Source organism: Lampetra planeri, chromosome 51, assembly GCF_965212315.1.
Source record: "Lampetra planeri chromosome 51, kcLamPlan1.2.h2, whole genome shotgun sequence".
NCBI classification, from domain to species: domain Eukaryota; kingdom Metazoa; phylum Chordata; class Hyperoartia; order Petromyzontiformes; family Petromyzontidae; genus Lampetra; species Lampetra planeri.
Window position 1 is genome coordinate 3,932,424 of NC_136157.1, and position 14,346 is coordinate 3,946,769.

The 14,346-nt window shown below is 46.8% G+C and overlaps 1 protein-coding gene across 1 annotated transcript; it reads right to left on the reverse strand.

Moving 5' to 3' along the window:
- Positions 1-789: 789 nt before the first annotated feature.
- Positions 790-9,997, reverse strand: LOC144734427 (polyunsaturated fatty acid 5-lipoxygenase-like). The gene is made up of 15 exons (XM_078616611.1): positions 9,841-9,997; positions 8,979-9,133; positions 8,292-8,487; positions 7,726-7,807; positions 7,171-7,293; positions 6,945-7,051; positions 6,041-6,213; positions 5,764-5,910; positions 5,144-5,344; positions 4,570-4,656; positions 3,314-3,483; positions 2,825-2,943; positions 2,090-2,190; positions 1,815-1,982; positions 790-1,303 (listed from the first exon to the last, which is right to left on the reverse strand). The coding sequence occupies exons 1-15, from the start codon at positions 9,857-9,859 to the stop codon at positions 1,124-1,126; spliced, it is 2,028 nt and encodes a 675-aa protein (XP_078472737.1). The 5' UTR covers positions 9,860-9,997; the 3' UTR covers positions 790-1,123.
- Positions 9,998-14,346: the final 4,349 nt, after the last annotated feature.

Below are 14,346 nucleotides of genomic sequence, written 5' to 3' on the forward strand. Positions count from 1 at the left end.
ACTAGTTCATCGGCAACAGGTCAAAAATTACATCCGATATAATGGTGGCAGAAGCACCCGTGTCCACCAAAACCTCAATTCCCTGGATAGAGCGACACCGCCGAGAAACCCGCAGCAGCCTCGATCACCCGATGTGCCAATTTCCTCCAGTGTCCAAGCTTGACCACCCCTGTGTAACTAGCCTCTGCCACCTGGCAGCAATACCAATGCGATGCCGGGTGGCGAGGACTCAAGGGTGTTCTCGGATCGAGACTCTTCCCCCCCCCCCTCTGGAACTCTGGAAGGGGAGGCATGGGCTGGTGTATAAAAGCCAGACCTCTGGACGAGTTTGGGGCCAGTCCGAAGATTGAAGCGGAGCTAGCTGAAGCCAGAAGACGAGCTAGCCTTGGACCCTTGGAACGCCTAGACCCACTGGCCTCGTGAGGGCCGGGACTGAGTGGGCCAGTGGTCGGTTTCGCCTCCCCTCGGTTACCCTTAGGTCAGAGAGGCCGTGGTCCTGGGTGATAGGGCACACTAGCCCGGATGCCGTACCACCCCAGGCAATTAGGTAAAAGGGGCTGTCCGTGTTAAGACTGCTATTGTTACCGTTGTAAATTAAAACGTGTTGCCTCTACAAATAGTCTCCACCTCCCCTTGAACCCATTATAGCGCCACAAGTGGCAAGCATGTTCAAGCTGAAAAGCTAAGAAAAAGCATTGCCCCAAAGAATCCATGCGAGATGGCAGCCCAACCGACAACTGAAAAAAGGAAAAAAACAGCTATATAAAATATATTCCAACTGACAAAATAAAGGTTTGGATATTTTTTTTATTTTTTCTCATTTTGCAACGTGCACAAGATAGTTCAAGCCAAGGTACAATACGTTGTGCACCACATGTAAAGGAAATCCTGGCACTGCATTGCCATCTTAAATTTATCAAAGCACCACACGTCATTGAAGGCTTGCATCTAGTGAAAGGGTATTTAGGACAAAAATGTTCATGCATTAGTGCACTTAAATATCCAAGTTTGCATTGCAAATGTGAATTTTAAAGCAGCCTCCATATGAAACAATATGGTCTATGGTACAGAAGGACAACGCAGGCAAGCACAGTAAATCCAAGCCTCAGGTTAGCCCCATCAGTTAGATGGTGATGCTGTTGGCCACCTTGTCAGGTTTCAGGTATGGATACTTGATTGGAAGAGTCTTGTTTCTTTCAACAATGGATTTTGTAATCACCTCGAGGTCAGATTGGTATTCTTGCATGGCCTTGAGGGCATCTGGATTCTGGAAAGGTTCATCTGGGAATGTTCCAAGGGTTTTCTGCACACATTTCATGAAAAACAGCATCAATATAGTATACAACTTGCACAAGTTGGCCCATTAGAAGGTCGTGTGTCTTGGGGAAAGTGTGGGTACACCCACCTGCAAGATTCGTAATGCAAGTTAGACACTGGGCAGGGCTCGGTGGCTGCCCTTTCAGGACAGAATATTTACCAAAAGGTCATAACTGGCTGTAAATGTTGCCATTTTATATCTGGCAAGCATGGACCAACAGCACCATTTCGTCCACTTACATTAACAGTCCATGCTGCTGACCACTTGGGCTATGCCCATTTCAAACCCTTATAAAGAGTTTTTCTAGAGGCCAACCCCTTTTCGGATGAGGCATACTTGTGTTACAAGCTAAACGTTGTAGTTTGTTTAAACCCATCTACACGACTTTACCAAAATACCCACAGAATAGGAATTCCTGCAGTCACAAAACATTCAAGTGAAGATTTAGGCCGTCGTAACCTCAATATAAATTGCAAAGGCAGTAGCAAGCACTCACCTCTGCAGCACTGCGGCTAAGCACCCAGGTGATGGCCATGGAAACGCAAGACACCTGCACATCAGGCAGTGTCTGCAGGATGAAGGGCATGTCCACCACACCCTTGGCGGTTGGAGGTGGTTTCCTCATGGCACTGGGTGCATTTGGGATCCATGCATAGAAATCAAACTGCAGCACAGGGGTGGGTAGAGCATTATTCTTTTACTAGACCAAGTCAGCAATAAACCGAACATCATTTTGCAAGGGCTGTCGTCAAACATCTGAATTTACGTTACCTGGCCATAGTTGATTGCAGAGTGCTGGGCAGAGCACAGGAACACTACCATGGTGAGGAATTCACTCAATTCTGCCACACAGGTGAACTTTGTAGGAAATCCTGCAGCACAGAAACATTGTTAAAGGAGCAGCAATCCATTAAGGTGTTACAAATACAATGCTTGGCCAGCAAAACTTGTAAGCTTGAATTCCCCATTGTTTGGTGAAACTGTAAGTAGTCTTTCCATTGCCAAGAGTGGTGGTTTGTGGTCTGGTTCAGGGGACCAGTGTTCCATATACCAATCCAGAAATGAAAAACAGAACTTGATATGAAAGCGAGTATATCCTAATGTTAATTACCACAATCTAAATGCCGTTCAAAAATGTGAATAGCTGCATGAAAAAAGTGCCTGCAAATGCAGTGCATTACTGGCATTGACAATTTAAATGTTTTTTAACCAGGGTTGGGGGTTCACAGAAACCTTTGCATTGGCAGTGGTCCATGGGCCAAAACAAAAGTTTATGCATATCATGTGGCTTCGTTAGCACATGACTTGCCATCTATTGTTGCCTGCAAGTTCCTGGCGAGTCATAGGCACGCCTTTAACATTGTGTGGCCAGCAATAGCAGGATACAGTCGGCTAAAAGCCAGTCACAACCTGGTGGTAATGCATTTCCACTGTGGTCTGGCCAGCATGGAAGGGCATGCCAAACACCAAAATCCCTTCCTCCAGCAGCAGTGCTAGGACAATTACCATTGGATGGGTGGCTCAGCAAGGCGTGGTTGATGTCCTCAATGAAAGCCTGAAGTTCGGTGTCACCCATCACATCTTCGTTATTCTTGTAGAAGATGGCAAGGATTTTGTCGACAAATCTGAACAATGCAACACTTTCAGTTATAAAGACGAAAGCTACAGGCAATGAAGCGACCTGGTCCTAAATTAAGTCCAAAAAAAAAGGTAAATTTTGGAATCGTGCTCATGTTAAGAGCTTAAGATATACATACCAAGTTGGGGAAACCATCTACCCTGGGGAAGGCAGCATTTATTAGATCACTCATCTTGAACAGAGGAAACGAAGTTAAACTTAAGTGGTGTCAACTCACAAATTGGACCTATAATGAAAAATTGGTATCCGAACTGCTCTTGCAAGTAGGTTGCACATGCCTGCCAATAGCACTTTCGTCGTTGTGCACATAAAAAAAATTGCACAAAACCACCAGCGTATAGTATGGTTCTGGTTACTTGTGAATGGTCTTCCAAATGCTGCAAGCATCATCCCTGTAGTAGTAGCTGGGCAAGTCACCAACGCCTCGATCTGCCACATCCTTTAGGATGCACAGATGTCTGTAGGTGAGCGCCTTCAAGCCCTTGGCGCCCAGCTTGAAATGGCCACCGCCGCCAATTGACAGGGCCTGCACAAGTACATTGCAAGATCGTATCATTGGAAGCCTCACCGTTGAAAGATATTGCAGTATTTGGGTGTGCTGCTATGCATGGTAATGCCAGAGCCCAAGAAGGTGGGAACCTTCAAAGTTTGGTCAGTTTTGGAAGTGTATTGCGAAGGCATAGGATGGTCAATAGGGAGGGATTAACCATTTGGCATGAAATGTTAATTTAATGGTAGCTTAAAAAAGGTTGCATCAGAGACAAGTGGAAACAAGAAGGTCACATCCTCGCTATTAACTATTAGTAGAGCGAACGTAGGTACAAAGCAAATGAAGATCTAGGACTGCAAAATCCAAATTAAATAGTGGGGCAGGTTGAAGTACTTGCTAGTAGAGCATATCTAGGACAATTTGGAAACGTGCAGAGAATCACAGGTAGAGGTGTGGTATTTTAGCAGGATGTTAAGAGTGATCAAAATGTCAAAGACTGCATTGGAAAAACTGGGTTGGATGAGGCCCTGTAATGGATTGAAAATAGAGTTAATTATGCAGCTAAATAATGGAATGCATGAGGCCATGGAAAGACAATCAGCTCAGACAGTAAGATTGTTGGAATGCAAGACTGCTGAGGCTTTGGATGCCTAGTCTTAAAATGTCCACTTCATTTCAAAGGCTCGTAAACAGGTCCCTGCGGGGTGGGCTGGTAGGAACGAATATAAACATAATGTATTTTTACACTTGTTTAGCCAGGAAAGCCTCACTGAGTGAAGTTTTTTGTAGAGTCCTGCCAAGTGTTTGCAGTAGGGGGTGATGTTGCTGCACCTAATCGGACGATACAAAGGGAGAGTTTGAGGCCTAGTTCTAGGCTCTAGGCCTAGCTGTAGGCCGCTGAGAGTTAATTTTTAATTGTGTTTTAATTAAAAACTCAGGGAATAAAAACTCAGGGAATGTTACACTTGTTTAGCCAGGAAAGTGTCACCGAGTTTTGTAGGGTCCTGCCAAGTGTTTGCAGTAGGGGGCGATGTTGGTACACCTAATTGGACATTGGACGGACGATATAATCTATTGTAGGCTGGTTCACTTCGTTCCTACCAGTAAAATCACAACCCTCACCTGATCGAAAAAGGCTCCTGTCCCCACAAGCTGCGTCCGTGCACGCACGTTGATTTCCAGGGTGAAGCGCAAGTGCCGATACAGGAGCTATGCACAAAGCAGGTCGGAAAAATTAGATCACCATGTGTATTAGACGGCAATAGGCTTAACCTGTACTTGCTGTAGCTTTAAGCATGTAGTCTCAAGTTCTTAAAGGAAAGGGCAAGTGCTGTGCATAAGGAATTTAATTGTTTGCATCTGGATGCATATGGTTGAGTACCTTGTAATCTTCTTGAGCAAAGGCGAGTAACTTTAAAACAGCAGTATTGAAAATTGTATTCTGGAAGTATGGTTCGATAATTCACAATTGTAAAAAAAAATTACCTTTCCAAAAATGACCAACGTATTGGGGGCAAGATCTTAGATTTCAGAGATGAAATGCCCCTACGAAGCCATTGGTTTACAGGCAGTGCAAGGGCTGCCAGGATGGCAAATAACACCGCATGCATCTTATAAATACAAGCTAGCAGCGGATAATTTTTGTAATTACGAGTCACTCATGTGATAAACTCCAGGCTAAAATCCATGGATTCACCTTATGAACAGGGTGCATTGTAGACAGCTGTCGCAAGGTGGCCATGGTGAACACCTCGGCCAGCAGGTGGGTCCGGAGCAAGTGGGTGGAGACCTCATGGATCTGAAAGTCCATGGAACGAACCCACATCTTGGCCAGCATCCAGTCGTGTGCAGAGTCGCTCGGCAAGAAGATGGGGTTGTCGGATGGCTTTTGCTGTAGCTATGGATGCATGATGGTAGGAAGAGCAGAATATTGTTACATTGGAACTGAAGATGCAGTTGTTTGATTTATTTTTATTTCTGATGTTTAGTTCGTGGCATGAACTGGATTTTTTTGTAAAGATGAGACGTATACATTTCATTCCAAACGCTTTGTTTATTAGCAATATGGTTGGCCATGTACGTGCCAAAGGTCATACAAACCAACCACGATTTATCATACTGTGGATTAAGAGATAGCACAACTTGGTCTATACTAACGCAAGCAAATGCACGAATGCCATAATTTGATACCAAACCTGGCAAGGGGCGAGCTAATGTCATCTGGGGCAGGAGTAAATGTCTGATATGTTGCCCTGTTGACAGCAAAAGTAACCATTGCCAGGATGTAGCACGAGCACACACATGCAAACAACTTGCCTGTATAGCAATAGGCAGCAGCTGCCCCTGTTTGTTGACGTAAAGCAGGCACATAGGAGCTGCCAGGTAGAAGGGCTTGGAATGGTTGAATGTATTGCCAGGAATGCCATCAAGGCACTGGTAGTCCACAATGTAGACATTTCCATGCTGTGAACATGCACACAGAAGGCAATCCCACAGGTCATCTTCAAATGCAGTGATGAGCTTATGAAGCTGTGGCCTGCACAAGGTTACGAGACATGTTTCAAGTGAAAGCAATGGCAGATCTTAACAGCACCTTGATCTCGTCTTCAAGGGAGCATTCACGGACCAGGCTGCTCTTCACCATGTCCGTGGTGACAGGGAAATTCTCAGGAAGCTTGGTGCAGCGTTTGATGAGGACAGGGTTGACTCCGTTAATGAATTGGTAACCAAAGAACCAGTCCTGATCCCAGTGGTGAGAAACGTACTCTGCATAACGGGAGATCGTAGAAAGACGTGGAACAGACGCCACATACAGGGCTACCATTTAAACTGCATGTCACCAGTTGTGTACATGTACCAGCCAGAAGCACAGGTACACCATTTAATTAAAATAGAGTCAAGCAAATCAATTAAAAAAGTGTATGGCAAGCTACTGGAGGGGATGGTGTGGAGCCGTTATGTTCCACTGCCACCTTTTGCACTTGCACAAATTAGGTGAAAGCCCAAAAGGATTGGATCTTAGAGATGGTATGCATGTGTAGTGGGTTAAATGCAGGTTACACTGGAACCTTGGCAGCACAAATTTTTTAAGTAACAATTAAACACTTAACGTGGTAGCCACCTTTCATAAGTTAACACACGGGGATGCTACATGACTGGACCAGGACAGTCCAACGCTGCCTGGGTCCACTAGCAGAGTCCGGAGAGCCTCATCCCAGGAGACGAACCAGCAGCATAGCAGCACAGCACAGCCCCAGCTCTGTCCACACTTCACCCATGACCACTCCAGCGTGGCCGGCTCCACCTCAGGCCATGTCCCCCTTCCCGATCCTTTGGGTAGGCCCGAACCCCAGCCATGCGACTCCCCTGGCCCCCCCCTTTATCCGGTCACATGTCCCTACAGCCCCCATATAGTAGTGTCGTTCCACTACACTAGTATCGAGTTAACCCTAGGCCTAAGTTTGACCACTCAAAACCACACCACCCTCTGTACACACCTGCAACGTTACTCTTGACCCGTATAAACAAGCGACGGAAGTCTTCTATTTTCGTCCAAGACATTCCATCGAGGTTCATGAACACCCTTAAACCCAAATCTTGCACACTAAAACGACAAAACACAAAAGTGGTCACAGGTCAAGGACAATTAAAAAACAGAATTCAAAGGTAGCAACATGTCCAACAGAACGGTAACAAATATATGGCAAACAAATGTGGCTTTACCTTTGCAGGAAAGACAAGTTGAAATCGGCACTTTTCTCATCATCAAAACGAGTGTCGCAGGGCAAGTCAAGGAACGATTTGCTGTCGACTCCAAGGGGAAGCCCAGCATGCCATTCTAGCCACCTGCAGAAAATCAAAAACACGTCACAATATTTAAGGTGTCAAAGCCAAAGGTTTTGGTATACATACGTCTCACTACAATATGGGTGGCAAAATATTATATTTAGATTATTTTTGTAACCAGCAGCTGACTAAATAATAAAAAGGGACAAACGCTCATGATCCCAGAACCGAAAGTGCAATAAAATAAATTAGGATGGTCAGATTAAGAGCACACAATCGAAAAGAAACGGTGGACAACGTAGTTCCACCTCTAAGCATCCCGCACTACCCAGAAGCGAGTGGACAATTCCAACTACCTTTGGTTGTTTCTAGATCATTTTTGGCAAAGGAAGAAATGAAGCCTAGCATCTCATTTCGTAACAACTTGCAATGCAATTTAAATGGATCATAGGTTAGCAAAGCACGAGACCATGAAGAACTTGTGCCTCACACCTCAAGGAGCCCCGTCTCTCGGACAATTCGTCAGCCCTCTTTTCCTTCAGTTGAGCCAAGGTCTCGTGCTGTGGCAACATTCCTGCAATGGGAAGGGTAGAAGCAAGTGCAAAACACGCATCTGGTAGCCCCAACACCATTAGTTGCACGTACCCAACTTGCAAAGTTAAGTTCTAGCTTTTTATAATTACATTAAGGAGCATTGTATAGTGGGAGAGAACCGTTGCGCTCTGGAATTAAGGATCACTCGGGAAGAAGAGGTCTTGGATGGCCATATGCACAGCATTTGAAAAGGCCCGAAAAAGACGAATCGGTGATTTTGCCGACTTCTGGGAGGTAGTTTCACATGCACAATTTTCACTAGAGGGGATTCCAAATTTAGGCTTCATATTACCACTAGCCGATAGCACAAGCGTGATGGAATTGTGGGAAATCAGTGAAAGGGATCGTCACCTCCAAAAATACAAGGAACCTTTGTGCCAGATCATGATGGTTGTCCATGAGCATTTATTCGAATTGCATCACATCCATCCAAAAATGGAGAACAGGCGAGCACCACATCTCACCAGTCCCCTCCCGCAGCTCCATGGAGCCCTGCTCGAGCCAGTGGTTCGCAGGGAAGCGGTGCACCCGGCCACCTGGAGCGTTGACCTCCACGTAGCGGCAGAACCACGAGTCGTTCACCAGGAACGCCTCCTTCTCCAGACGAACCATTCGGATGTCGCCAATGTCAAGCTTGCTTGGAATACTGTAGATGTCAATCTGGCAGGGGAAAAAAAGAAAATGGCTAACAACAAAAGCATTCTAGATGTAGGAAAGCCAAATCTTTGATGTGAGAGTCATTTTGCGTAAAATTGAACATGCACACCACGTAGTACGCAAAGATATAAAAAAACAGACTTTCCGGCAATCCCCCCCCACCCTAACTAGCCAAAAATCACCAAGGCAACACTGCATACATCAGAACCACATGATCAAGATGGTGCACACGTTCGTTTCATGCCACTTTCAACAGCAGAACTTTAGCACACACATTCACTTTGACTGCTCTCAGCAGTTGCCTACCAATCGCTGCAGCCTATTCCACAACCTTTTTGCATAGTGGTCACTCCAGCACTACCCAGGGTCAACCTCTTCAGCATGCAAGATCTGGCACTTGCCAGGCAATTCAATCAGAAGCTAGGACGGAGCAAGCTGAGCGTGTAGTAGCCATTACACAACAAAGCCATTAGACACGATGAAGCGACACTCACCGCCCCAGGGCAAAGGTCCGGCCCAAAGTGGTCCAGAAGCTGCCTATTGCTCTGGCCTGCCGAGCCAATGATCGTTGCATACACGTAGTTCATGGTGCCTGAGAACAGCGTATCGCCAGTGGCCACCGTCAGCTTGTACACAGTCTCCACGTGTCCTGCAGCACAGCAAGGTGGGGGTAGAGCATTTTACAAAGGGGCAAACCCTGCAACAGCTTTACACCGCAGTACATCCGTCGATCTGCCATTGGTTATGGAGGAGTCTACATCATGGTAAACAAACTCGAAAAAGCACTTTTACTTCACGAATCAGGGATAAACAAACAGGCCCACAGGACCACTTAAGCGGACCTAAAATACACATTCCTGCAGAGGGAGCTGGTAGGAACGTTGGGTTGCTCGGTCAATGGTCAGGGTCAACAGCAGCGTGGTGTATTCCACAAATATGGTCGACTGAGGGTGGGTACAAGCCGGCGTGAGTAGGTTAAACGTTGAGTTGTATAAGGGCACCACGGGGGGGACCAGCCCCTCCCCTCCCACCCATTTTTGGATGCACGACGGACGGACACAATAATCCCCTGTGGGCTGGTGGAACGAGGTGGTTCCTACCAATATGAATTTGCGTGCAGCGTGTTTTTGCCACCGAGTCCGTAATAAACATTGTTAATACAAATTACAGGCCCATGGCTTCATAATAATTGGCGATCTACACACTCGCATTGTAAAAGTACAGGTAGAGTAAGATACTGTATTCCACGCCCAGCGAATTTAAGGAATCAAAGCACCTTGTTCAAAAGATACACTTTGAATACGACTAGCAAAAGACAAGACAGTTAACATTGAAAAAGGGTAGTTTCAGACAAACCTGCTAAGCATTCCAGCATGATGACGCTTCCACACAACGGCAGGCAAACAAAAAGACTGGCCGCTACAACCAAACCAGTGAACAACAACACCACACAATGATGCACTACTCACTGCCTTATGCTGACGAACCTGCTTTTATATCCTTAGGACTGGAAGAGCAGAGCCGGGAAATCGTTAATGTGGGGCGTGTCCAATATTCCCATCATTTCGGCAGTACAATCAAACAATCGTGATCAGTGAATAATGTAAGTAGGAGTGCACGTGGACAAATGAATCCACTTATCAACTGACAACAGGAACACAATATCAATTGACTCGTCACAATATAATAGTAATCAGTGTATCGTGTAAGGAAAAGTGCACGTGGACAAATGAATCCAACTCATCGATTGACTCATCACGGTACTATAATTGAGCTCCAGTTTTGACAACTCAGAAAACGAGGTTATTTAACTGGCAGGTGGCAGTGGTTTTGTGTCTGGCTTGTGAGTGTTAAATATGTTAATATCATTCCCACCAGCGGCTCGGGGTTGCATCACGGGACACTTATTTTAAGAGGGCAGACCCTGACTTCATTTTAGCCACCACTGGTCCGAGAATATGCATGCGTGGGATTCACGAACAGGGTGGAGGGATGGGCTAGTGGGGAGGGAGGGCCGAGTGTGGAGGGGGCGGCTTCCCATGGGCACGCACGAAGCTCGACTCAGCGCGTGGGATGCGGGTGGCGTCATCACGCAGATGTGCACTGTGACGTCACAATCACCACGCACTTATTCACTCATGTCAGCCAGTCAGGCAGCAACACTTTTTTCTTATATTATGTGGGAGGCTTTTTTTAATTGAAATCAAGGGGCCATTTTTTGCTCAACAAAGCAATTTCTCCAATTTCGACATCACTTGCATGGAGACGCCTGGTGTGTATCGTAATGCAGCTTTGGGGGGGGGAGGGCGCCGGATTTTCACAAACGCCGCATGACATCATTATGTAAAAGCATATTTAGCACATTTTTTGCTTCATATTGTTTAAGGTGTTGTGTACAGTATGCATATTTTTTAGTTATTTTATTTACTGGATGAAATTGCCATGAACATACAAATAGACAAAAATAAAAAAATCTTACTTACATTTTTACCGTATTTACTGTACCGTATGTAGCTGGTCAGCCCTGACCCCTTTCCTTCAGTCGCGAATCCTTGCGAGAGGGGACAGGTCGGCTAAATAGACAACAATAAAAATAATAAAGTTTGGAGGCGATGAGTAGAGACTCTGCGTTGTGCTCTGTCCTCCAGAGATGTGGGCGACTTCACAACGAACCGGGCACCGAGGGTTTGTGAAACGGCAAGAGTTTATTTCAAAAGTCTTCTTCAGAAGGGAAATTGCGTCTCTGCAATAGCGATCAGAGACACCCTTCATGCCACAACACCGCAGCTGAATTCCTCGGCATCTAGTCCCACCCAAATCGCAATTATGGTGATCATATTGAACATTTAACAACATATTATTTAACAAACATTTCACGAGAAACATTTTAATATCTAATATCAAACATCTGCCCCAAACATCTGTTGCACTTTTTACAGCCTCTGATAATTCTGCATGAACGAAATACATACTTAAATAATTCTTAATACAATTTTAATATCAAATTAAATGAACAAAATGTATAATTGAAAAAATAATTATTTACGGACAATAAACATATGAAACAAGGCTTCGGTGGTACGGCCATGTGTTGCGAAGTGAAGAGTCATCAGTGGCCAAGACCGCCAAGCGTATTGAGCCAGAGGGCCGCCGTCCACGCGGACGTCCGAAGAAGCGATGGATGGATCGAATAAAGGAAGACATGAAGACGGTCAACGCATCCCCTGAAGATGCCCTGGACCGAGCCAAATGGAGAAGACAATGCCGAAAAGCGGACCCTGCGCCACAGCGGGAACAACGTTAGGAAGAAGAAGAAGAAACATATGAAACAAGTATTTATTATACCCAAATGAGGAATGCAAACTCTGCCAAAACAATTGCCCAGCTCACCCCATCAGCTCAATGTTACTGTGGGGGCTGCTGGCTCCCGGCTCCTGCCCCGTGGGAGGGTTGACCTCGGGGGGGGCTGCTACCCCCCGACTCCTCAATCGCGTGAGAGTCGCTGCTACTCCCCGACTCCCCTTCTCGCGCCACGGCCCCTCGAGTTCACGGCCACGCCATCTCCGGGTCCTCTCTGTGAGGCATAACTCGCGGCGGGTGCTCGACCACCTGGAATTAATTCCTCACTCTCCCCGTGCACTCCTCCAAACGTTATTAGGGGACTCCCTGCGCGTTGCTGCCCACCCTCATACACGCGCAGCCACTCAAACACGATGTTGTATGTTCTCACGACAACGCGTATTAATCACACGCACGGAGCGGAGGTCAGGGGTCGAAGGGCAGCGACGACACTCACACTCGCAGAGCCGCACAAGCACGACGTCTCCCCTCCCACGATAACGCGCACCAATCACACGCATTCTCCCCACACTCGCAGAAACCACACGAATCGGTGAGGGCTCACTAACGGTTTATTGCCGGCGTGCCTGCGGTTAACCCTACGTGCCCTAGAGCTACAATCGGTGAGGAAACTGCTCTGTCTCTTGACAGTCTGAACCCAATCCACCCCGCCTATTTCAAGTTACTCTCTCGAGGGATTCTCACTCTGTTCGCTATCTCTCTCTCGCGTACTCACGGTTAGATTCGTACGGAGTTCCTGCGGGCCAGTCCTCGCTGCACTGCGACTCGTCACATGGACGTTCGAGTGGCTGGAGAGTCGACCGATAGCTGACTTGTGAAGGACACAAACTAAATCGAGCCCTCTCTCCTCCCCTTTTATTGTTCTCTACATCAAAGGGACCCTCCGGTTAATCTGGCGGTCTTCTCAGCCCATCAGATTGCTTGCTTGTGATGTCACATCATTCATATCGGTGCTCTCAGCGACGTCCGTCTCCCGGTTTCCATATCAGAGGGAGCCACCGTTAATCTCGGCTAAGCCGGCGGTCCTCCCGGCCAATCGGATCGTTTTGGCTCCTCCCGCCCTGCTCGAAACCGTTGGCTGATCTTTTTCCATATCCAAAGGGTTCTATTTGGCTGTGGCGTTGTTGGTCGCCCTCGAACACGTTCGCGCTCGTCCCGTAGTTTGTGGCCCCGCCCCCCTGCTTGCCATGCTGTGTGTGTCCTAACCACGGTGGCTGCGTGGCCCCACCGTGACTATGTCATTGCAAGTCAATTCACGGCGCGGTGGTAAAATTTTACCTCGGGGAAGATCGCCCAATTCCCTGGCCCCAGGAAACTGTGGAGAATGTCCCCACGAGGATGGCTCCTGGGTGAAAACCTGTAGGCCAGGTGGCTTCCCCACGATGCCCTATTTGGGGGTGTGTGTGTTCATGTAGGGGGTGGTGAGGGAAGAGCAGCGTCGGCTAAGCTGCTTTGTTGTGTTGGCATCGCGGGCGCGGCGCCGGAAGATTGGCTTCGTCGCTGTGGCATCACATTACAATTAAGCTCGAAGTCAGCCATTCTGCACCTTCCAATTGAATAGCACAACACAATAACACCATACTCTTTGGTTCTTTCGGTAAAGTCACGTAGGTAGAAAAATAATAGATCACAACGTTTCGATCACAACACAAGCAATCGTCATCAGGTAAGACAACTACGGCAAGAAAAAACTGCTGAAAAAGGCGAAAGAGCTGCGGTGGCACGAGGTTATATAGGTATCGGCGGTAGGGGGGAGAGATAAGGGAGGGGGGAGGGGGCAGGGCAGAAAGTGGGACTTTGTAGTAGCATCTGAGTCACTGGGGGAGAGATCCGAGAGAAGTACAGAGAGAGACACAAGGAATCGGAAATAACAGCTGACATAGGCAGATAGGATGAAAACATCACAGTCAATTAAGACTTTACCTGGTTAATAACGTCCTTCCAATAATTGCCAACAATATAATCACTAATTCGACTTCTCTTATCGATTCGAACAAGCAGCGCTCTCTTAACCTTCGGTCGCTAGACCACCCAGATTTTATGGCCTTCCAAAGATCCACAAAGAACGTATCCCACTCCGTCCAATCATCTCCACCATTAATAACGTCCTTCCAATGATTGCTCAGTCTGTACCCATCTTCTCAGTTGAAGTTGTGTCTGTGTTTATATATCTGGATGGCTTCATGAACAAATCTCTGATAATAGCCGGTGGGTTTGCAGAGTACCTTCGTCTTGGAAAAGTCAATTTTGTGTGAGCCCACTGTGTTAAAACAATGATCAGCAACGGCAGAGGTATTGGTCCTACAGTGTTTCAGATCTGCCTTGTGTTTGCGAACGCGGTCCGAGACATGTCGTTTCGTTTCCCCAATCTGCTGCCGCATCCACAACTCAGTTTGTAGACACCCGGGTATTGCATGTCAGGAATCACATCCTTTACAGATGGGATAAAATCACCGATTTTGTGTACTGTGTTGAAACGAACTGTGATCTTGTGTTGATTTA

What these genes read in the sequence shown, in the direction of transcription:
- LOC144734427 (XM_078616611.1), bottom strand. An exon ending in CCCTTGAAGACGAGATCAAG is followed by an intron (nt 5,911 to 6,040) that starts GTGCTGTTAAGA and finishes GCATGTTCACAG; the next exon opens with CATGGAAATGTCTACATTGT. An exon ending in CAGGAGCCTTTTTCGATCAG is followed by an intron (nt 3,484 to 4,569) that starts GTGAGGGTTGTG and finishes GTACTTGTGCAG; the next exon opens with GCCCTGTCAATTGGCGGCGG.